Here is a 24411-nt window from a genome sequence, read left to right on the forward strand (position 1 = left end):
CCCCGAGGAGCCTCCCTGGCAGAGGGCAGAGGAGGCCGGGCAGGTCGCGGGTGCCGTCATCAGCTGACCATGGGCTCCACATCTGCCTCCCGCTCCAAGTCGTCCTGGATCTCGTCTGTACTTCCTGAGTCGCTGCTGGCCACAGAGCTGGGGGACGGTGAATTCCTGAAAAGTACAGGAAGGGCAGGGGGCATCAGACAGCAAGCCAGGGCTCCTGGCCAGAAAGGTGAATTTCAGAGGGGCCCTGCCAGAGACCCTGTCCTTGGTTGACTCCCTAGGGCCCGGCCTCCCTTGGGTCCAGCCTCCCTTGGGCTCCGCCTCCCCTAGGCCCCGCCTCCCCAGCCTCTACTTGGTCTGAGTGCTCTGACCTCTCCAGTCAGAAAGCTCCTTGGGAGCAAGGGCCTTGGATCAAGTTTCGTTCTTAGACTTCAATTATCCAGCCTAGGTCCAGGCTCCAAATAACCCAAAACGCAAGGAGAGGCTACGGCTCTGCTCTCGCAGATGGCTGCCTGCAACCCCAGCGTGTGCTGCGGACTCCAGGGGTTAAGGCGACACGGGCTTTGCCACAGCCTCACTCACTCTGCTTCCCAGACTCCTCTCCCTCTTAGATAGCAACAGCCATCCCAAGAAAAGAAATGGCAATCAACGTCTACGTGTGCTCCGTGCCAACCAATCTCCAAGTATTAGCTCGTCCTACTGTCAGTGTGTCTGTCCCCCCAAGAGGCCGTGTCTATCTCTGCATCCTGCCTGATGCATATCAGTTTCCTGGGCACAGACCCATCTGGCTGTGGGCTGGAAGATGGGGAGGAAGAAGGGAAGTCACTTCCTACACACAAACGGGCGCCTCACCAGCAACACTGGGGTGTGCGTGCCCACCTCCTCCACCTCCCAACTCAGGGCAGAGGCTCTGACGCTCATCACGGGAACCCCCAGGCCTTGCTCACAGTAGGCAGAGGCTCTGACCTCTTATCACGAGACCCCCCCCAGGCCTTGCACACAGTAGGCACAGGCTGACACTCACCACAGGACCCCCCAGGCCTTGCACACAGTAGGCAGAGGCTCTGACCTCTCATTACAGAACCCCCCTCCCCTGGGCCTTGCACACAGTAGGCAGAGGCTCTGACCTCTCATTACAGAACCCCCCTCCCCTGGGCCTTGCACACAGTAGGCAAAGGCTCTGACCACCCGTCACGGAAACCCCCAGGCCTTGCACACAGTAGGTAGAGGCTCTGACTGCTCGTCACAGGACCCCTCAGGCCTTGCACACAGTAGGCCTTCAACAAGTATTTGCTGAATCCATGGGGACAAGGTTGCCGGGAGAGTTCTCTGAGGTATGGAAGTTGCCCAGCACACAGTAGGCACGCTACCATCCACTGGACGTCTGGGTGGCTGGCTGGGCGGGCAGATGGACAGACAAGCAGGTGGGCTGGGAAGACGGACGCGGCCGGGCCACAGGCCCAGCCCGGGGCCCCAAGGACCCTGCCCCCGGGGGCGCCGGTACCTGTCTGCGGAGCCCTTGATGAGGCGGCGGCAGGTCTCCATCTGCACATCCAGACCCCGCTTCATGCTGCACATCTCCATGTACTCGTGCAGGTGCCGGTTCATGTCGCTCTTGGCCGTGGCCAGCTCCAGCTGGAGGACCACAGGGTGCGGTGAGCGCCAGGCCCCGGGCGGCAGCCCCCTCACTTCCCCTGCGGTGGCAGCACGGAGGCCACCGCAGACACCTGGCCTCAGGACCTGGCCTCAGGGCCACCAGCCTCCACGCCTGCCGCTCTCTTCACACTGGGCCATGGCTTATTTATTTACGGTACTGGGAGCTGAACTCAGGAAAATCCTACCTCCAAGATAGACCCCAGCTCCCTTTTTTATTGTTATTTTGAAACAGGAAGGGTAAGTTGTTGAGGGTCTCACTAAGCTGCTGCGTCCTGGGATTACAGGCATGTGCCACCGTATCCTTTAGAAGTGCTTCTGGTCTGCCGGGCGTGGTGGCGCACGCTTGTCATCCCAGCATTTGGGAGGCTGAGCCCGGAGGATCACGGTTCGCGGACAGCCTCAGCTACTTAGTGAGGCCCTCCGCAACTCAATGAGACCCTGTTTCAAAATAAAGGACAAAAAATAGGGCAGGGGGTGCAGCTCAGAGGTCAAATGCCCCTGGGTACCATCCCCAGACCTGCATAAAAAAAAACCTTTCTGGGCCAGGCAGGACTCACTACCCCTGTTTTATAGATTAGGAAACTCAGGCCCCAAGAAGGATGGGACCCTGGTGCCATGTGCAGAATCTGCAGCCCTCCTGACTCCTGGTCCTTCGCCCCCCTCCCCTTGCTCTGCCAGCCTGGGCTCACTGGGCGTTTGATCACCAGGGGTCACGGCTGTGTGGACCCACAGGCCCTAAACGGCTCCAAGGCCCAGCCTCACCTCGATCTGGCCTATCGTCTCCTGGTACTCCTTGTCTCTCGTCTTGAAAAAGGATTCAGTCTCGTGGATCAAGTTGCCCAAGTTTTCCTCTTGCTGGGGACAGAGAAGAGAAGGGGCAATTTAGCCGGCGGTGGGGCTGCCAGGGCAAAGCAGGGCAAGGGAAGACTGGACGGAGGAGCCCCAGCCCCAGCCCAGCCCCGCCCTGCTTACCTCGCCCTGCAAGTCAATGCTTGGGTTACAGTTGGTGAAATCCTCCCAGAGCAGCAGTGTGTCTTCATTCTCTTCCCACGTTAGGCTGTCACAGTCGTCATCAAAATCGAAGGTCTCCCGCCTGCAGGGGACACCGGAGGGCACGGGTGAACAGAAGCCGGGATGCAGGGCCCGTACAGAGGGCAGAAAGGGGGCACCTTCTAAGCAGGTACCTGCAAGGTTGCCTCAAAACAGGCAGGAGTGCCACAGCCAAAGGGACACTGGCCCCATCCAAAAAGATTTTAGCTCCGTTAAAAATGTAGAATGCAGCTGGGCATGGTGACCCAGGCCTGTCATCCCAGGACTCGGGAGGCTGAGACAGGAGCATGGCAGGTTTGAGGCCCGCCTCAGCAACTTGACAAGACCTTGTTTCAAAATAAAAAGGGTTGGGGCTACAGCTTGGAGATAGAATGCCCCTGGGTTCACGCCTCAGAACCAAATAAATATGTTAATGTGTTTATTTTGTATAATTAAAATATAATTCTAAAGATGCCAGGCTTTAGTTAACGAGGACTACAGCTATTTTCCTCTCAAGTCCAATTTTATGGCTTATTTATTTCTGGAGCAAGGGATCATGATAGGTAAGCACTCTCTCCCAGCCCTAATCTTGGGATTCTAGCAAGATGATTTATTTCATATTCCCGGCAATTTGAAGAAGTTGAAACTCTCGATTCGTTTTATTTATTTATTTATTTATTTATTTATTTATTTATTCTGTGGTACTGGGGACTGAACTAAGGGGCATTCTACCTCTGAGCTACACCCCCAGCCCTATTTTTTTCTATCCTTTATATTTGGAAACAGGGTCTCACTGAGTTGCAGAGGGCCTCACTAAGTAGCTGAGGCTGTCCATGAACCCGGATCCTGTTGTCTCAGCCTCCCAGATGCTGGGATGACAAGCGTGCGCCACCACGCCCGGCTCTGTGTTTTTTGATATAGGATTTCACTAAGCTGCTCAGGCTGGCCTTCAACTGGAGGTCCCCCTGCCTCAGCCTCCCAAGTACTGGGATTATAGGCGTGTGCTACCATGCTTGGCTCCATTTTATAGATGAAGAAAATCAAAGCTCAGAGAGACACAGTCCCCTGTTCAAGGCCGCACAGCCAGGGGGACGGAAGGGCCTGGAAGCCAGATCTTTCGGTTCCCGGCTGCTCCCTCCTCCCCACTAAAAGCATCACCACGCAACGAGAATGCACTGTGCCTGGACTGGCCACTAGACATGTATTGTAAAAAACATCTGCTTGCAATGCATTTTTATTATAGAATATAAATACATAGAAAAACACATATGAAACACAACAATTCTGCCGGGCGTGGTGGTGCACTCTGGCAATCCCTGCGCCTGGGAGGTGTAGCCCAGAGGTAGAAGGGCTTCCAGGAACCTTAGTACCACTAAAAAAAAAAAAAAAAAAAAAAAAAAAAAAAAAAAAAATCTACCTGCAAAGCAATCCTGTGTGGGAGTATGCTGATTATTCCTTTTTTTTTTTTTTTTTACAGGTGAGGACACTCAGAGACACCAGGTCGCCTTCCAGACTGCAAACATGCCGCTCATTGGATTTGAACTTAGAACCTGAGTTACTGGCTGTCACTGGTAGTGGCCAACCATCTAGGTTTGCCTGGGACTCAGGGGCCTCCCAAGATGCACTCGCTACTCCATCTGGGGGGGACATTGTGTGTGTGTGTGTGTGTGTGTGTGTGTGTGTGTGTTACTGGGGGTGGAACCCAGGGGCTTTTCTACCTCCCGGCTATACTCCCAGACCCATTTTATATTTTATTTGGAAACAGGGTCTCACTAAGTTGCTGAGAGCCTCACTAAGTAGCCGAGGCTGGCTTTGAACCTGTGCGATCCCCTGTCTCAGCCTCCCAAGCACTGGGATTACAAGCGTGTGCCACCACGCCCAACTTATGGAGGGGACATTAATAGTCACTCCAAAGCCGGGCTTGGTGGCGCAGGCTTGTAATCCCAGCATTCGGGAGGCTAAGACAGGAGGATCACAGTTCGTGGACAGCCTCAGCTACTTAGTGAGGCCCTTTGCAACTCAGTGAGACCTTGTTTCAAAACTAAAAAGACTAAAAATAGGTCTGGGGGTATAGCTCAGAGGTAGAATGCCCCTGGGTTCCATCCCCAGTACTGAAAAAAAAAAGTCATTCCATCCAATATCCCCTCGGTTCAAAGGGGAGGCTAAGTGTGGGAGTTAAACACATCCCAGCCCAGGACAGATCCCAGACTTCCACCCTGGGGCTCTCCCCACTTCTATCCCCCCAACACACACATACAAACTCCTTCTTGGATCCTCCAGACGAGAGCACTGCTCCCAACCACCCCAGCAAGGGAATGAATGACTGGACAACTGTGAAGACTTTCTGGTTAAAAAAAAGCAAAAAGCAAAAAAACAAAAAGCTGCCCATAGCGCCCCCTGGAGCCAAGCCAGGTTCTCTCCCCGCCCAGCAGCAGTTCCCGCAGGCGCCTGTAGGCGGCTCCATGAGCCCAGGGACAGAGCGGGTAGGGGTGGGCTGGAGAGGGCGGTGCTCTCAGGAGCCGGAGTCAACCCCTCAGCACATTACATACTCCACTCCTGACTTCACTTCCTTCCGGGCGGCTGGGATCTAAAGGAAACCCCAGACAAGAGACGGGGGAGCCTGAAAGGACAGTAAGATGGAGGAGGGCACCCGAGGCCGCCCCACTCCCACCCAGGGCGGGGATGAGGAGGAGGCCGGCTCCCTCCCTGCGGTTCAGGGAGGCAGAAAATTCCTCCTCTTCTCCTTGGTCAGAAGCCCGAGCCACTGATTTGGATCAAAACAAAACAACCCTGAGCCGGCTGTGTCATTCAAAGACTTCTCTAGAACTGGCTGGGGGCAGCGTCTGGCTTGGGTCTGGGCCCACAGCTAGCGGATGGATAAGTGAGGGAGAAGCCAGGGGCTGCGGGACGGAGGGGGTAATCAAAGTGAAAAGAGGATTTATTTTATTTTATTTTATTTATTTATTTTGGTGGTACTGGGGGTGGGACCCAGAGGCTTTCTACCTCCGGGCTATACTCCCGGACCCTTTTTATATTTTATTTGGAAACAGGGTCTCACTAGGTTGCTGAGAGCCTCACTAAGTAGCTGAGGCTGGGTTAGAACCTGCGAGGTCCTCCTGTCTCAGCCTCCCAAGAGCAGGGATTACAAGCGTGCGCCACCACGCCCGGCGATTTTTTATTTTTTAAACTAAGGCAACTTTACAACCAAGATAAGTCTCTAATGAGGTCCTAAACCCGATTCAGCCCCGTCCACACCCCGACGCCTGCTTCTCGCCGGTCTTGGATCTGACCACTCTTTCTACACACAGGAGCCCTCTCTGGGTGTGTGCCCTCCGGGGTTCACCCCATTCCTGGCCAGCCTGATGGCTCCTTGGGAACTTTGTAAAAATGAGAGCAGTGATTTCTTCAAAGAAACCCTTTGATTCAATCACATGGTCCTGGCCTGCGGCCTCTGGGGCACACCACCCTGCCTAGGCTAGGGAATGCCTTGATGACCTTCAGAAAACCTTTCCCATTCCCCAGTCCTTTTGAAAATCCTTCTTGTCAACAGAAGATGAGACTATCAGATTTGGAGGTGATTCATGTTGAAAGACCACTCAAGAGCCCAGGGGTAGCTGGGCGTGGTGACCCATGTCTGTGATCTCAGTACTTGGGAGGCAGAGACAGGAGGATTTCGGGTTTGAGGACAGCCTCCGCAACTCAGCGAGGCTCTCAGCAACCTGGTGAGACCTTGTTTCAAAACAAAACAAAAGGGCTGGGGGTGTAGCTCGGAGGTGGAATGCCCCTGGGTTCCATCCCCAGTACCACAAGAGAAGAAAAAAGAGTCCAGGGGTCTCCTGTTGCTCTCAACTAGTGTACTTCCAAATGCAGCCACACCTCAGTTCTGTCTCAGGGGAGTACTTCTGAACTCCCCCCAGGTACCAAGTACCAAGCACCCCAAGAACCAAAGCTTTCTGAACCCACCCCAGTCCCGACTCCCGCCCCTTCCTCATCTTCCTCACAAGTCGGATGGCTTAGCTGGAAAGGGACCAGAACAGGGACAGGATAAAGGAGAGAAGCCTTTTCTAAGCACAGAGACAACTAGTGTAGGGGACAAAGCGCTGGACCAAAAGTCAGGGGCCTGGCTCCGACCCAGCCTTGTGCTTCCTCCTCTGAACAGTGAGGGCTTGGTGGCTTGATCTTTGGGCTGTGTGATGCCAAGCCGGCCTCACAGCTGGGAGCGCTGGGCCAGAGCTAAGTTCTCAGGGTCTAGGTGCCCAGGCACAGAAGACGCTAAAGGGAGAGCAGGTCAGTGGGCCGGGGGAGCGCTGGTCCCCAGGGACAAGCCCTTGCCCTTTGACTAAGAGCTGCACCTGCCCCAGCCCACCCGAGGTGCTCTCTGGATTAGAGTAGAAGGCGCATCTGATCGAGAATACAGCACAGAACAGGCCAAGAACAGGCCACACTGATCAGCTGGGCCTGGTGAGGCTCTGGCTCTCTGGAGGGGTGGGAGCCCCGGCTGATGGCATTTGCCAGTTTCCTGCAGTGGCAAGTCTTAAGCGACTGAGGTGCATAGCACCTGCAGCTGGCTCCCGAGAGCTGGGACCAGCCGGCTGTGGCAGGCACGAGCCCTCCCAGGCCGCATCTCACAGGGAGATCACACTGGTGAGTCCCCAGGCCAGATGGACATCTTGGCTAGCCTCTCGGAGTCTCAGTTTGCTGGTACACAGAAGGAGAGCGATCACCCTAACTCCCAGCCTGTGTCTGGAGTCAGCTAAGCACCCGTGGTGTTGAGGACACTCCGTGAATGCCAGGCACCCTTCCTGAGATCCCCTGAGGGCCAATTCTGCCAGCCCGCCAGGGAAGACGGGCAGGAGTGGGTATGCCGGAGGCCTGGCCAGAGCAGCCTGCAACATGCCCTTTCCAGACTCCTGCTCCTCAGGACCGTGGAGGGGACAACCCAGCCCTGTCACCCCACCGGCAAGAACAGCGCCCTCCCCAGCCAAAGGAATTCCTTCCAGCCCCCTTTGTTTTGGGAAGCGGCAGGTCAGAGAACGCATGTGCCAGTCCCGGATTCAGCAGCTGCCAACCAATACCGTCCACTGCTCCCTGGGCCTGGCCACGCCCCATCTCCTCAAGCGTCCAGAGAGGCCGAAAACCTGGATTTCCCTTCCCAAACTATTGCCATTGCAGATGAACCCCAGTCCCCCCAGAACACCACGCTGGTCAAACCAGACTCATCTGCTGGTTCTCTCTACCATACCGCCAGTGCCCCCCCAGGACCCCCTCTTGTGCAGTGTACTCACAGCTGGTTAAACATGCGCTTCATCTCGTCTGTGATGTTCATGGAGCCGACCTCATCATCCGAGAACCGGTTCACCTCTCCGTCCTGCTCAGAGATGTCATCGTCCGAAGCCACCTTGCGGTCTTTCTTTTTGGGGACCACCTGGAGCAGACAGGAAGATACCAAGGTAAGCAGGGCGCTCGGCTGGGATGGAGGGCAGTGGGCCAGGAGAGACTGGCGTCTCGGGAGGTGGATGGAGCATGGCTGGGGCCGGCCGCTGCAGGGGAGATGTGCAGGTCCTCTAAGAAGCAGCGGTGTTAGCAGGAAGCGTGGGCGAGGGCATGCAGGTGAAGGGCGAGGACGGCTGCCCTGCCCTGCCCAGGGGGCCTCACGGCCAGGCCCCTTCACCGGGAAAGCCATGACCTAGGGCAGGCTAGACCAGGGCACAGAGCTGCCTGGGGTGTCTCGGAGCCAGCCACGGAGACAAAGACCCAACAGCTGTCAAAACAGCTGCACGCAGCCCAGATCCCTCCTCTCACGTGCAAAGGCCACGATCGGCGACCCGAAGCCGGGCAAGCCTCCACGCCAAGCAGACACCACACCAGCAAACGAGCGTCGCGCGGATCTCCCCGGCTTCCCAGCACAGGGGCAGTGAGAGGCCGAGACAGGGCTCACCCGGCTAGTCCACGGTCACACACGGAAAGGGACAACACACCATACTGTCCTGGGCTCCGGCAAAGCCAAACCACAACCCAACACTCCAGAAGCAGCCCCAGAGAACCGCACGTGCCCCGCCGGCTGGCGCGGCCTAAGACCTCTCTGGAGGACCGTCCTCAGTGCCCTGACAGCTCTCAGGGGCACCCACACGTTCACGTTAGGCCTGGGGGTGTCGAGAGACTCTTTGGGAAACAAAGGCACACAGCTCCTCTTCTGAATCCTGAGTGAGGCCCATCTGCCAGGGCTCAAGCAGCTCCCTAAGTCCTCACACAGGGTCCCCACACAGGCACGAGGCCCAGCCCTGCCCTAGGGAAGAGGCCAGCATGGGCCAGAGAGCGCATCCTCGAGGGTCAGGACCTGAGTCCTTGCCCCGCTCTGCCACTTCCTTCCTTGGGCGAACCACAGAACCCTGCTGCCCAGCACTCCTCAGCTGGGGACAGAGCAGTCACCCTTGAGGGGAGTCAGGACCTAGGCGTGCAGGGACCCCGAGTCTGCACTCTCCTGGGAGGCGGGGAGGTCGGGTGGAGGCTGCTCTCAGGAAGGGGTGTGAGCAGATGTCGCGGGGCAGAGGGGCTGGCCAGGGCTGCTGGGGGTGGGGAGGTGGCAGTGGTGAGCGGGTGGCCCTGGTCACCTGGAAGATCTTGGACACGTCTTCCGAGTTCCGCTGCTGTGCGACATCGCACAGCTTGGCCGTGATATCGATTCGGCGGCAGATGTCCATGTCCACCTTCATGGCCTTTTCTTGGATCTTTGTGTCCAGGTCTGTCATGGGCTGCAGGGAGGACAGCAGGGGTTATGTGAGCGAGGAGTGGGCAAGCCGGGGGAGGGGGCAGGCAGAGAGGTGGGGAGACCCCAGGTGTCGGGGAGGCCCCTGGGGTCGGGAGCCTGTCTGCAGCCTTTCCTGGGGTGGACGGGGGGGGGGGGGGGGGGTGGACGGGGGGGGGGGGCGGGCAGCACTGCTGAGGGCGGGGGGTGTGGGGCCTCCGGGGTGATGATGTGAGACGTCTCCCTGCGGCTGGGCTGCTGCGAGGCGCCTCTTGGCAGACACAGAGCCAGTGTTAGTTGGAAGGAAGGAAACACAGACAGCTCCTGTGGTTGGAAGACACCCTTCCCCGCCCTGGCACACCCTGCCTCTCCCCCCACAGCCTGCCGCCAAAGCTCTCACCCCTGGATTCCTGCAGAGAGCCTGCCTAGGACTTGGGGAGGTCCCCCTGGACCCAAGTGAAGGAGGCCAGGTAGCCTCCGGCTGGAACCCCCAGTCTCTGCCCAGCCGCACCCAGCTGCACGCCCCCGCCCCTGAGCACGAGGAGCCACGCCGGGCTGCGTCCCCCTTTGGGCTGTCCTCCTCTCTGGCAGTCTCGCCCTACACGCGGCCTGCTGCTTGAAGGTGGCAAGACCTGCAGTCCCCAGCGGCAAAGGGGCTCTGCTGCCAACAGTCCCCCTTGCACGGTTACTCAGCAGGGCTGCGGACCTTCAAAAGGCCTGCTGGCCTTTCCTAATTCGACACAGCAAAGCTGCTGGGCCCGAACCCCTCGAGCTGGCACAACCCAGACCGCGCTGTGGTCCCTGTGCCCAGACAACCAGGCCCGCCACGTGGCGAGCTGGGAAGGAGTGAGCCACACACACAGATCCTCAGGAGCCCCGGAGGGCGGATGGGTTAAGCAGCAGATTAATGCATCTCTACTCAGACCGAGGGGAGCGGCTGTGGGGAGGGCGGGAGGCGGCGCGGTCTCTGATGCATCCATCATCCTCAAACGCAGCCAGCCAGGACTCTAACTAGAAGCCGAGCTCGGCGCGTCGGGGCGTCGGAAGCGCTGTGCATGATGGGTGTCGGGGAGGTCGTAGCCGGGGGCGGCACCTGGGCACTTACGTCACTCATGAGCCCCTTGAACACCACCAGCTCCGCTTTGAGCCGTTCTATCTTCTCGTTCATCTCCTCCTGGAGCGCGTCAGCTTCCTGCGCTGCCTGCAAATGGAGACCAGCAGGCTTGAGAGCGGCCGGCGCCCGTGGGGACAAGGAAGCGGACGCTAGGTCCAGAGCACTGGGCGGCCAAGGTCCAAGCAGGCTGGGTGCCTGTGTGCCGGAGAAGGGCTGCCAAGGACCCCGGCCCAGCATGGGTCCCCACTGAACCTGGCTGACTGCTCCAAATACTTCTTAAAGGATCATATAGGGCATGAAAAAACCCTGTGGCACATAGCTAAAGCATAGGGTACGGCAAGAAGGAGCCCCAATATGTTAAATTATGAGGCTGAGCCCAGTGAAGGTGCCAGGATTTGACTACCTTTGATCTCGGAAACGGCCGCGTCAGGTGCATCAACCCAACATAAGCATCCAGAGCGCGTGGGTATGGTGCTCGCACAGAGGAGACTGCGAGGCCACACGCCAGCTGGTCATCTAGGGACGGGTGGAACTGGAGGGTTTGGGTTTTGGTGATACTGGGATTGAGCCCAAGGGTATTCCACCTCCGAGCTACGTCCCCAGCTCCTTTTGTTTTTTATTTTTGAAACAAGGTCTTGCTAAGGGTCTCACTAAGTTGCTGAAGCTAGCCTCAAACCTGAAGTCCTGTCTCTGCCTTCCAAGTACTGGCTTTCAGGTGTGTACCATCACACCTGGCTTGGAGGCAGTTTTACTGTGTGTGTGTGTGTGTGTGTGTGTGTGTGTGTGTGTGTGTGTAAAACTGGGGACAACCCATGGCATTAGGCCTCCCAGTTACACCTTTTATTTTATCTTATTTTTTTGGTGGTACTGGGAGTGGAACTCAGGGGCTTTCTACCTCCAGGCTATACTCTCAGACCTATTTTAGATTTTATTTGGAAAGAGGGTCTCACTAAGTTGCTGAGAGCCTCACTAAGTAGCTGAGGCTGGCTTTGAACCTGCGCGATCCTCCTGTCTCAGCCTCCCAATCGCAGGGATTACACGCGTGCGCCGCCACACCCGGCTTTCTGTTTTGTTTTAAAACAGGTTCCCTCTAGGTTGCTGAGTCTCACTACACTGCTGAGGTTGTCCTCGAACCTGCAAACACCCTGTCTCAGCCACTCAAGTGCTTGGATTACACCGGGCTTGGAGGTCATTTTGATTCTGTTTCTTTGTGCTTTAGTGAATTTTCCAAATATACAACTGCATTAGGCTTATAAAGAAAAAACATTTTGTTATAAGAGTAACATTCATCCTTTTCTTTCTACACTGATAATTATCTCAATTCATCTTTTTGTTGTTGTTGTTGTTGTTGGCAGTACTGGGGATGGAACCCAGGGGCATTCTACCTCTGAGATACACCCTCTGCCCTACTTTTTAATTCTTTATTTTGAAACAGGGTCTCACTAAGTTGCAGAGGGCCTCACAAAGTAGCTGAGGCTGGCTGCGAACCTGCGATCCTGTTGTCTCGTCTCCCAAGTACTGACTGGGATTACAAGCGTGCACCACCACGCCCAGCTCAATGGACCTTTTTCTTAGAAGAGAAATGCTTTAAATACTCCAAAGCAATTTTTATCCTTTAATTTCTTCGGGGACTGGAGAATGACCTCAGGGCCTCGCTCATGCCAGGTGAGTGTCCAACACCGAGCTCCACCTCCAGCCCGATTTTTACATTTTGAGAACTTTTCATGACTTCTCATGGAGTCACTACTGTTATTCCTATTGGACTGAGAGAAAATAGAAGCCAGGAGTTTGTAAAACTTGCTGCTCAGGGTCCACGGGTGGGTGAACAGAGCCCAGGATGAAGAGCTGCCTGGCAGAGGGGGCTGTGCTGAGCGCCATCTCCTGGCTTTGCCCAGTGCGGTCTGGCCGTTTGGCTGTCCCATCTGCCTCTCCTGGTGGGGGCCGCGAGGACTCTTACCTCCTGCAGTGTGTCCACCATGGTCTGAAGGTTCATGCGCTTGGCGAGCTCTTCCTCCCATCTGCAAAAGCCAAGAAGGACAGGGGGTCAGAGGGTGACTGCCTTGTGCCAGTGCAGCCCTGGCACCCGGCCCAGCCTGTCCCTAGGCCGGGAGGAAAGGTGCACGGGGGAGCCCACCCCTGCCCGCTTCAGGGAGCTCCCAGCCAAGGGATGGTGGTACATGAAGACAGCCGGGTCGATGGTAACCATAAAACCAGCTGGCAACCAGTGCCACCGTCAAGGGCAAGGTGGGCTGGGGGATCGCCACCGCCTTCATATGAACTGTGAAGTGCCATAGAAGACGTTGTTACTGCTCCTGCAAGAGGAGAGCGGGGCCTTAGGAGCTGGCTGCAGCCCCAGGGCCTTCTTCACACCCACAAGAAACAAACACTGCTCCATACACACCGCAATCCCCATTTTACAGATGCGGACACTCTGCTCAGAGCAGTTAAACACCCTGCCCAAAGACGTACAGCTGGTCAACAAGTGGGACCAGAACTCAAGCCCAGGTCTGCTGTATAACCTGAAAACAAAACCCAAAAAATCCGGTTTTCCCTTACTAAGCATTTCTCATACGCCAGGTCCTCTCCCAAGGGCACTCTGCAGATTACTTCATTCATGAACATGATTGTGGGGTGCAGGCACACCAGGCCTCAGTGTACCCTCATATTAACCACTGGATGGGGGCAGTGGCTCCCTGGGGCCACGTGCTGACAATAGCTGCTGCAACAATGCCAGCTCCCTTTGCAGTGGTGCCTTCTATGTGGAGATTTCCAGCCCTCCACAGCCTGATGGCATGGGTACCACCATTACCCTATGTTACAGGCAGAGAGGGCACAGCCCCCTGGGGGGGCTCCAGGCTGACTGTTCACTGTCCCCTGCAGGGCAGGGTGCCCATAGTCCAGGAACCTCAAAGCCTGGAGGCCTCCCCCAGCCTCCCCCAGCTGCCTCTCCTCCCTCCCTGGAGGAGTAGGGATGGCTTCTTCCCTCCCCCACCCTGGGCCACACAGACCAGCGTCTGTCTCTTCTTGCCCCATACTACCCTCCCTACATGGCCGCCGAGCAAGGAGGTCTGGACGCCTTTAGGCTGCTGCCGGTCCAGCTAAAAATAGGCCGGAGGGGAGGAAGGGATGAAGAGTGGGTTACGTCACCAGCTTTTGGAAACGGGAGAAAACGGATACTGTTTGCACACACAGAGGAAAATTCCTGCTCTCCCACACGAGACGGCCCTGGCTGGCTCCCGGAGGACACACACCCTCTCCCCGTCACTTCGGGCTCTGCCAGCCCACGGTGGCTGCTCAGTCGGCATCCACTGTGAGTCCCAGGATGGAGACCCGGAGAGCAGCGGTGCTCCCACGGGCGGTGCTCCCACGGGCAGACGCCGCGCAGGGGCAGGGAGAGAACCTGGGGGCCTCTCCCGGGCAGGACCATTTCACTGGATGCCCCCTTGTGGTACAGAGAGGGAACTGAGGCCTTGAGTGCCCATGCAAGGTCGCCCAGAACATAAAGGGTGAGGCTAAAAGTCCAGCCCAGCTGGGCCACCTCTGGCGGAGAACAGCCCAATGTGGGGGATGGGCATGCCAAGTGGGGAGAAGTTCCCGGGCACCCTCACCTGTCCAGCAGCACGGGGCCTCTGGGGTTTCCCTCCAGAGAGGCAGAGGCCCAGAACACGGGTCCCCAGCTGAATCACCTCTCCTGGCCCCACTGCTCCGAGGGGGAAGGGGACTGCTTCCAAAGCCACTGAGCAGAGCGGTACAAAGGGCAGCCTGAGCGTGGTGCTGGCGCAGCCGTACAGCCACAGGGCCACACAGGGCCAAGGATGACACCCACCCTGTCCCCTGTGCAGCTACCTCTGCTTGGAGCGTCTGTCCAGTGCAGAGGGCGGGGCGGCACTGAGACCATGCCAAAAGACCCAAGGCACAGGCGGGGAACGTGAGGCTCAGGGAGGGGAAGCAGCCCACCCAAATCCCGTGTCTGTGGCTCTCTCTCTGGACAGCAACAGTGGCCATGGTCTGGGTCCCACACGCCTGCTGGGGCCCTGTATACGTGCTGTCTGCTTTGATGTGAATTGTTAACCCTTTCTGATAAAGATTTTTTATTTATTTATTTATTTTTTGCTGGTACTGGGGGTGGAACCCAGGGGCTTTCTACCTCCAGGCTATACTCCCAGACCTATTTTATATTTTATTTGGAAACAGGGTCTCACTAAGTTGCTGAGAGCCTCATTAAGTAGCTGAGGCTGGCTTCGAACCCGTGTGATCCTCCTGTCTCAGCCTCCCAAGCACAGGGATTACAAACATGCGCCATCACGCCCGGCTAAAATTTTTTTTTTTTTTTTTTTTTTTTTTTTTTTTTGCGGTACTGGGGATGGAACCCAGAGGCATTCAACCTCCAAACTACACCCCCAGCCCTATTTTTTTTTTCTTTATTTTGAAACAGGGTCTCACTGAGTTGCAGAGGGCCTCACTAAGTAGCTGAGGCTGGCTGCAAACCACGATTCTCCTGTCGCAGCCTTCCAAATGCTGGGATTACAAGCGCCACCACACCCAGCGGGTAAAGACTTTTTATGCAGACCCACTTTGCAGATGAGGCAGCTGGGATTCTGAGAGGCGAATTAACTTATCTGAAGTCACACAGCTCAGGCTCGGCAGGCAACTGGGCTCAAAGCTAGCAGGTACTCTAGAGCAGGGAGTCTAAAGCTGTAACGTGCCTGTGCAGGGAACACCTGCAGACGCTGACTCAGGTGTGCGTGGGACAGATGATTACCTGGCGATGCTAGTCTGGAGATGGCATTTGGAACGGGCAGGCTCCGAGAGACCCCAGGATCCACCCTGGCCCTGACTCCCTCACCCCGAGGCCTGTATCCACGCCTTGATTAGGTTTCCAGACCTGGATCCTGAGGATAAGCTTGCACAAAAGACTTCTTGGGCCTTTTGATTTCCAAAGCCGGTGGGTGGGCAGCTGGCATGCCTGTCCCCAGCCTGTCCCCAGGAGAGCAGAGACAGACCCTGCAAGTGAGGGCAAACGTCCCGCCCAGCTGCAGCAGGAAAACCTGGCTCAGCCGGGAGCCGGTGTTGACAGTGCAGAAAGTGTGCCCTTCAGACGCTCCAGGGATGAAGGCCCGCACTGCAATGTGTTCCTTACTGCGCCCCAGACACCCCACGTTTGCTGCCATTCAGCTCAGACCCAGGGAGCACCCAGCTGCGCCCGAAACCGGTCAACCAAGTTGGCTTGGAGATTTCAACACTGCTTCCCAGACAATCCCTGCCCGGCCCGGGCCTGCCAGGCAGTCAGCTTTCAGCAGGGAGGGTGTCGACCAGGGGAGGGTGGGAGAGGGGCGTGCCCGCTAGGGTCGGGGGTTTGGCGGGTATGGCTCCATTCAAGCCTTCACCCTGACCCCAGCCCACAGCACAGCACACGACTTGTGCAAAGTCACCACTGCTAGGAGAGGATAGAGCCCGATTCAAATCCAGATCTGGCCAATTCCAGCTCTGGTGCCTCTGGGGTGAAAGGGCCTCTGGGGACACCTGCAACTGTGCGAAGAGAGGGCCGGGGTCACTTTACAGAGGCTGCATTCGGGGCAAGAGCTAGGCAGGCATTTCTGAGAATCTCTTAGCAGCCCCCCATCGCCAGCTTCTCAAGTGCTGGGCGAGGGAGGGGAGGGCCAAGCTCCCTGATTACCTTAGGGGGCGGGTGTGCTGGTGTTAGGAATCCGTCCACTTAATCCCCTAAAGGACTGTCTCTCCATTTCAGACCAGGAAACGGAGGCTCAGGGCTCAGGGAGCCCTTTCCTCCTTCCCTTTCTCCTCTTCTGCCTCCCAAAACCCCATCCCTGCTCCCAAGTGAGTCTCAAATGTCATCTCCTCCCCACTGGGGACCAAGACGGTTTCCCTCCTCCTGGAACTCCCCCCCCCGCCCCCCACCTGCTGAAGGCAGGGCCCAGGAGCCGGTTTTCCCAGGCTCCTGTCTTCCCAGGCAGCCTGGCTACAGTCCCAAGGATCCCAGCTCTCACCCAGAGGTGCCAGCCCCGCAGAGTGGCCACCTCCACCTTCTCCACCACCCCAGGGCGTCTTGGGCACCCCGGCCCTGTGGGTGTGGCAATGAGGAAACAAGGGGCGAGCCCTCAACCCACCCCTGATTTAGTAAGAGAAGAAGCTGGCCTGGAGCCGGGGCCCAGGCCCACCACCCACCAGAGACCTGGTTATAATGACCACTCCCTGCTCTCTGCACCTACAACCCCTGGGCATGCTGGGAGCAGCTGGATATTTACTAGGTGGATATGCTGAATGAATGAGTCAATGAATGGACCCAAGCAGCGCTGGATCCTTCGGGCCCTGCCCACCTCCCAACCTGCCCGGCCCCCTGGAGCATCCTTATCTGGGCTTCCCAGCCCAGGAGCCGACTACCAGGACCCAGGGTCTGGCTGTGTCAACCCAGCTCCACAGCCTCTCCTGGGAGACAGGCCGGGGAGGGATGCCGGAGCAGGAAAAGGCAGCCTTCCCGTCCCCAAGCCCACGGCCAGGGCCAGAGAGGGAAGCAGGGCGAGCCCAGGGAGGAAACGCCTTCACACAAGGATCTGCAGCTACCACCACAGCCCCGGCTACCATCTCCGCAGCACATGTGGGCGTCCGGTGGCCCCAGGGGGAGGTGGCAGCCCCACCCCAGCCAGATGTGGTTTCCCTGCATTCCTGAGGAGCAGCCACTGGGACCCTGCCTGGGATCACGTGACTGACGAGAAGTCTGAGCCGGCCCTGGAGGAGGGGGGAGGGGAGAAGTGCTTCAGTCCAGCCCCACCCCCATATCCTGTCCCCCCTCAGAGCAAGCGGCTCCCCTCCCCCATCAGCTCAAAATGACACACAGACTCAGGAACGGAGCTGACAGCCCGGCTGAAGCCCCCGGCGGGGGGTGGGGGTGGGCTGACTCACGGTTCCTCACTTCCTGTGCCAGCTGAGAAAGGGGCTCCGGGCCGCAGCTTGGGAAGAAAGTGGGCGCAGCCCTGGCAAATAAGTAAGGCTCCGGGGACAGCTGAGGCTCGAGGGGAGTTAAGACCCAGTTCAACTCGTGCCCCACCACTTCCTGGCTGTGTGACCTCAGATTGCCCTCTCTCCGGGCCTCAGTTTCCCCACCAGTGAGGTGGGGAGCATGCCAGCCCCTTCCAAAGTTGGCGGAGAGCACTCCAGAAGAAGAGTTTGGAAACACCGGGTCCCACCCCTGACACCCAGCAGACCAGGGAGGCTCGACAGCTCAGCGGGCGCAGAGGCTGGCTCCCACAGCCAGGCAGGGAGCTGGGAGGGAGCCATGGGAATGGTCCGCACTTGCAGGGGAAGGAGAGGCTGGCACACCCAGGCCAGCTCACTCAGGTGCCGGGAAACGAGCTCAGGTGAGGCTGGGCCGGGGCCGCAGTGGAAAACTTCAATGTGGGCCAAGCGTGGGCCTGGCGGGGTGGAGGGCAGGTGGGGGCCCGGTGGGGCAGACAGCAGCTTCCTTCCTGGCGGCTGGGCCCTGCCATCGCTGCTCCGCCCACCGCAGCAGGGCTGGGCACGCTGGAGCTGGCGGCTTCACCAGGAGTGACTTGGCCTCACGGGTCACTTTGGCATGTGCCTGCCGCACACAGATGCCCAGGTCCCTTCTGCACCAGAGACCAGGGGGCTCTCCCTGGGGAAGTCTGGAGCCCCACCCCCAGCTTCCTCATTCCACACCAGCCGCCTCCAAACCTCACCAATCCCTGTTGGTGATGAAACAGGGATAAGGAAAAGGGGGCGGGGCTGGGAAGCAATGATGTAACTCCCAGGGCCCACTGAGGGCCATCCTCCAGGCAAGAGCTAATCACAAGAGTTCCTTGCTGTTGGTGTATCCTAAGTAGCCTCTGCACTCGTCCTCCCCACCCCCAAACCCAGCAGGCAGTTCAGGCCACCTGTGGGCAGGCACCCCTCTGACTCCCCCACTGACCCTGCCCGCCCCTCCTGGGTACCACGGGCCTGGGTTTCACTCCTACAGAGACCTGATGCCCAGGGAGGGGACGCCTCGCAGGCATGCCCATCACAGCTGCCCAGCTGCACTCCGCTGCTCTTGGAAGAAAACACAAATTAAATGCCAACTGATTGTCTCCGCGGAGGAGGTATTAATTTAATGTGAACACTTAACCAGGGCAGCCGATTCCATTACAGGCGGGCAGTAATGGCCAGGGCAGGCCAGCGCACAGCCGGGTTTGAGGAGACACCGTATCAAGTATGGCCCTCCACCAGCACGCCCAGAGACCAGCACACTCTTGACTGGAACCACCAGCCTCCGCCCGGATCCCGGTGGGTGAGGTCAGAGCAAGACAGTCAGGGCACAGATGTCCAGAGAAGCAGGTCACAGAGCAGGCTAGGGGGCAGGGGGTGGCATTCTGAGTCCTGGCTGTCACTAATTCACTGCATGACCCGGGCAGGTCCCATCTCAGTCCTGGGCCTCAGTCTCCCCATCCGTAATAGAATCTCTAAGAGTCCCTCTGGATATGAGGTGTGCAGACCCTGGAGATGGCTCTTCATTGGAGCAGGGAAGAGATGCCATCCAGCCTCCAGCTGCCCACCCCTACCAGCAGACACCCCTCTGTGCCCCAGCACCTTTTCCCCAGCCGCCAAGCAGGGGACGGGGTGGCTGCCCACACTGGTTCATAGGTCACTCATTCATTCCACAAACAGTTCCCCAGCCACCTGCCATGGGCGGCTCAGACCTCGCAGAAGGGATGATAAACAGCTTTGAACCCCCCAGGAGGGCAAGCGAGGGGGGAGCCCTCTGCCAGTCCCCCGAGGCCTTGCTTAGCTCTTCCTTGGAGTCTGAGCTCCCACCTCCGTAAAATGGGAACAGCAATCCTACCTCGGGGCTTTCATGGACAGATGAGCCGGCAGACTCCCGGGAGGCACACGGGTTCCAGAAGGACGGCCATGCTCAGCCCTGGTACGACCCTGGCTGCACGTGGGGGGGCAGGTGAGACCACTCAGCAGGGAGACTTCTCCAGCCTGTCCTAACACCCTGGGACACGGGACACGGTGCAGTGATACGCAGTGGCTAGGGGACTGTCCTATTAAGACAGTAAAAGGCAGTCCTGCCCACAGGTGGCGGATGAGCTGCGTGGAGCCGTCCCCAGCCTCCCCGCCTGGCTGCCTGTGACCAACAGATCCCTCTGGGTGGATGGCTGGCTGGGCTCTCCACGGGGACCCAGCAGGCCTTGGGGGGGGGGCTCTGACAGGTCCCCAGCCCCACACACTTCAAGCCTCAAGAGAGACAGCCTCCTGCAGCAAGCCCTCCCTCCGTTAGTCCCACCTCTCTGCAGGCTGCTGCGTGACCTGGGGCAAGCCCTTCCCTTCCCTTTCAGCTACTTTCCCTTAGTGATAAAGTGAGGTCCAACTCAGGGCCACCCAGCCCAGCCAGAAACCAGCTTCCCTGGCCCTGCATCTCCAGGCTATCTGATAAACCGCAAAGTCTCAGAGCCAGCTGGGACATCAGCCTTGAGTTCAGAGCCACGTGTAGCAGAGAGGAGAGCAGGACCCCCAGATCTGGAGGGCCCTGGGAGCAAACCCAGCTACGTGCCGCTCTGTGACCTCAAGCGAATTACCCACCCTCTCTGGGGCTTTTGCCGCTGTGCCATGGCATAACCTATGAACAGCGCCTGGTGTGCCATGATGGGGGCTGTCAATGCCCTCGTCATCGTCCTTGTGAGCGGCCAATGGCAGACACCCAGAGACTGGGAGAGTGCTCCCGGCCCCCACGGTGAGTGACAGGGGCAGACCAGCAGCAGGCGAGGATGGGGTGGCAGAGAAAAAGGAGTCAGATGCCAACGCCGCCAATCGCCCGGCCAGCAGACCCAGCAAACATCTGTTTCTGCCTTCCATGCCCCGAGTCCCACCCTGAGAACTAGCGGACGCTGCTCAGCCCCCTGAGGTCTGTCCTGACGAAGGCCACCATGGCCACAGGTGAGGCCGAGGAAGGAGGGCCCGGCTGCTCTCACAGGCAACCCCACAGGCTCAGGGCACGTAAGGGCGTCCTCCTGGGCCAGGTGCCGCCTTTGTGGGCAAAGTGGGGTCCAGAGGGAAGCCCAGGGCACCTGCACCAATGCCACGCCGAGCTTGTGGTTGTGTTGGGAGCCACTGTCCCAATTACCCAGGACTAGCCCCGGTTCCCAGCATCAGGGAGACGGCAGCTCCGTGGACATTCCTAACCTAGAGAGGCGTGCTGGGCAGCGCCCTCTTTCGAGTGTCTCTGGCCAGAAACCACACCCGAGTGGGCGCTGCCCCCACACTCCAGGCCACTCCAAGAAGGAGGGCGAGTCAAGGAGTATCCCACAGTGGGGTAGAATCTGTGTCCCAAATTGCAGGCCACCTGGAGATTTCTGCAGCAGACACCCAGAGCCTGGGAGCAACGTTGCCAACCTCTTCCAGGACCGGGGACACCTTCATCACCTCCTCCATGGAGCCTGCCAGGACTTCCCTGGCATGAGTCACTACTACACCCATCGCAGTGTTTCCAGGGCGCCATCAAGCCCCACCTCCCCGCTTCTCTCGTCAGGAGAAGGGAAGGACCCACATTTACTGAAGATGCTTATTACGCTCTCACCATTACTCCCCCAGCCCTCGCCACGGCTCTGTGAAAAGGGCGGTAATCACTCCCACCCAGCAGACTGAGGCTCGGGCAATGTGACTTGCTCACGATCAAGCCCAGATCATCCGACTCCCTGGCCTCCTCAGCTCCACGATCGCCTCTCCCCAACCCTGTCCCAGCTCAGAAAATGCCCCGGATGATGGCGCCAGGGTCAGATGCACAGGTGTGGATGTGTGGTACCTGTTGCTGCCAGGGGAGGTACTTTGCCCATGAACTTACTTCCCTGGGCCCCGGAGACACTAAGAAAAAAAAAAAAAAAAATCTCCAGGACAGAACCAGGTTCCAACGCTGTACTCCTGGGCACACGCTCCTGAGGCAAATGGCTTCCGGTCCCCTGCGCCTCCCCGCGTGGTCCCCTTGAGAAATGGGGCTTGGACTGGTCTACGCAGGCTCTGCGCACGAGGAGGCTCTTGGCTCTTCTCCTCCCTGCTGCTAACTCACTCCTGTCTCTCTGGTCTCAGTTTCTTCATCTGTGAAAAGGGCTCAGCTTCCTGCTGGCTACATAGTGGACGAGAGAGACTGCGGAGGTCTCTCCTCTGCAGGGTGGGGCTGGGGGAGGCAGAGGCACCCCTGTGCACCTCTGTGCAAAGCACCGGGCCCTGTGCTCCAGGCTCCTCATCTTTACAGGAGCTAAGAAGGCCCTGCCTCGTGAGGCTGCATGTTAGGCCCTGAGACGGGGCCAGCTCCCAGCAAATGCGCAGTCGATGGTGATTAGTCACAGCGCCCGTGAACGGCACAGCCCGGCCAAGTCAGCAGCTCCACGGAGCAGCCTGGCCAGGGCCTGGGATCCAGGCAGAGCCCCTGGGTGCCACACCAGCCCTGCTACCAACGTAGGCAGCACACGGGACTACCAAAGACACACAGGAGGACGTCTCATCTCCCTGGTGGCAGTTCAGCACGGTTCCCCGTGGTACCTAGAGAGAAGTGTTGGCGTTTCTGGAGCCAGCAGGCCCAGCAGCCAGGCAGCATTGCTGCAGCCCGGCTGGGCCGTGGCTGCTAAGAGGCTGTCCATCCTCTTCCCGGGCGGCAGTGTCAACAAACATCTCCAAGTGCCCACTTGGGAGCCAAGCACCCGGGACACAGAAGTGGACTGTGAGGCTTCTCTCCGCACTGGGCAGAGGGGGGCTCGGGCTCTCTCCAGGTGGGGGATTGTTGGCTCCCCAGCCTCAGGTCCTCCAACCCATGAGGGGGAAGCTCTGGGCACTGGCCTAGTGGAGGGCGCTCACCCCAGAGCCATCGTGGCTCTGGCTGAGGGGCCCCATCTGAGCTGCCCTTACGCGAAGTACATGGCCTACTTGTCAAAATCACAGACAGAGAACAGAAAGGTGGTTTCCAGGGGCTGGAACAGGGAGCGGGGAATATGGAGTTGTGTTTAATAGGTCTAGAGTTTCAGTTTGAAAAGATAAAAAAAAAAATTGCCCACTGGTACCCAGGACTACGGGGAAGAAAGTGGGTCCTTACAGGGCACTGGGGGAACTTGTTGTCCTGTTTACTCTGTATCATTTTACTTAATTGTAGAAAAATACATATAACATTTATCTGTGTGTGTATGTGTGTTCATGGGGATTGAACCCAGGAGCATTTTACCTCTGAGATGCATCCCGCAGCCCTATTTAATTTAATTTAATTTTTTATATTGAAATAGGGTCTCACTAAGTAGCCGAGGCTGGCCGCGAACCCGCGATCCTCCTGTCTCAGCCTCCCAAGTACTGGGATTACAAGCGTGCACCACCACGCCTGGCCATTTTAACCATTTTTAAGTTCAGTGGCATTAAGTACATTCACAATATTAGCTATCACCACCGTCCATTTCCTGAAACCTTTCCACCTTTCCAGAGCTCCAGACCCACTAAACACCACCTCCCCACTCCCCTCTCCCCAACCCCAACCTCTGGAAGCCACCTTTCTACTCTGCTATGATTTTTTCTGCTCTCTGTATCTCAGAGAAGCGGAATAGTATGTCTTTCTGTGACTGGCTTATTCCGCCCTGCCTGATGTCCTCAGGGTTCATCCACATGGCAGCATGAATGTATCACAATGTCCTAACTCCTATGGCCTCTCAGCCTCCAAAATTGGGAGTTGAATAAACTATTTTTAAAAACTAAGCTAGCCAGCCTCCAGTATTTTGTTTTAGCAACGGAGAACAAACCAATACACTCTTCTTCTGTATCTTTTTAATTGTGAATGATGTCATGTAAACTTACTTAGTCAAAAAGTCAAAACCATGAAAATTCTAAGAAGACAAAAACACCTGCTCATTTTCCCCTTGTTCTAAATTGCAGGAGTGTTTTTACAAAGATTACAAAAGAGAAAGGAAAAACTCAGGTAAGCCCACAAAACAATCCCAAACTCGCCCCAACCCTCCTCCCTGAGTGGCTGCTGACACTGGTAGTACATCCTTCCCAACATTTTCTTATGAAGGATTTTCTTCTTATGAGGTTTTTAAAAAGTGAAAATGGGACTGGACCATGTGTGATTTCAAGTGTGCCGTCTCCACTTATGGCAGCACCCTTCCAAGCAGGGCTGTGTCAAGAGGGTGCGGTACCATTGATTCAACAGACCCTCCGCCTGTCGTGCCCAAGCCCTAGCCACCAAACAACCCCGCAAAGACACGTGGCACGCTCCCACTGGCACGCGGCCCAGCTGCCCCCGGTGGGCTGCTGCACCAAGGGGCAGACTGAACAGGCCTGTGCCCCTCCCTCTAAAGTGTGTGGGGCACAAGGCTGTGGCTTGTGGGGTGCACCAGCAGCTCCCCAGCATCCCTATCACAGGCTCCCAAAGAAAAGCAGCATCCCGGGTCCTCACCCTGGCACCTGCAGCAGAACTGACCCGTCTCAGTCTCCCTGTGAGTCCGATGCTGCCCATCCATAAGTGCGGCCCTTCCTTACGGCGGCCCTCTGCTTGGGCCCAACACCTCTCCTCTGAAAGAAGCGTGAAAAGCCACAGAGAAGGCGGCTACGGCTGGGGTGGGGTGAGACAGGGGTGGGGTGAGACAAACAGCTCCCTCTGCCCCGCACCCTGGACTCTTGCCCACACCCAGAAGCCAGCAGGGGTCTTCAGACATCCAGACCCACAAGCCCGAGGCCGCAGGGGTCTGAGCCCAGAAGGGTGTGGGGGCCCCACCCAGGGATATGTTTCCAGCTCTGAGATAAACAGTGACTCCCAAGGCTATTTTGGAAACCTAATATGCACTTTAGGTCTCTCCACTGCTTATTCTCTGTAACTGAGCAGCCG

The 24411-nt window shown here is 57.6% G+C and overlaps 1 protein-coding gene across 2 annotated transcripts in view; it reads right to left on the minus strand.

Annotated features, from left to right (window-relative positions):
• Positions 1-59: 59 nt before the first annotated feature.
• The window catches only part of IFFO2 (intermediate filament family orphan 2), a gene marked incomplete at both ends in the record, with an annotated part of 44413 nt that continues 20061 nt past the window's right edge, over positions 60-24411 (minus strand). Inside the window, 8 exons of one of the 2 annotated variants that reach the window (XM_080690688.1) lie at positions 60-165; positions 1502-1632; positions 2416-2508; positions 2626-2746; positions 7968-8107; positions 9294-9434; positions 10533-10628; positions 12499-12559. In XM_080690688.1, coding sequence (XP_080546814.1) covers positions 60-165; positions 1502-1632; positions 2416-2508; positions 2626-2746; positions 7968-8107; positions 9294-9434; positions 10533-10628; positions 12499-12559 — 889 coding nt within the window. The remainder of the gene's footprint in view (positions 166-1501; positions 1633-2415; positions 2509-2625; positions 2747-7967; positions 8108-9293; positions 9435-10532; positions 10629-12498; positions 12560-24411) is intronic. The other variant, XM_080690689.1, reaches the window with a different exon arrangement.

Source organism: Muscardinus avellanarius (assembly GCF_963383645.1).
Source record: "Muscardinus avellanarius genome assembly, chromosome: 3".
Lineage (NCBI taxonomy): Eukaryota > Metazoa > Chordata > Mammalia > Rodentia > Gliridae > Muscardinus > Muscardinus avellanarius.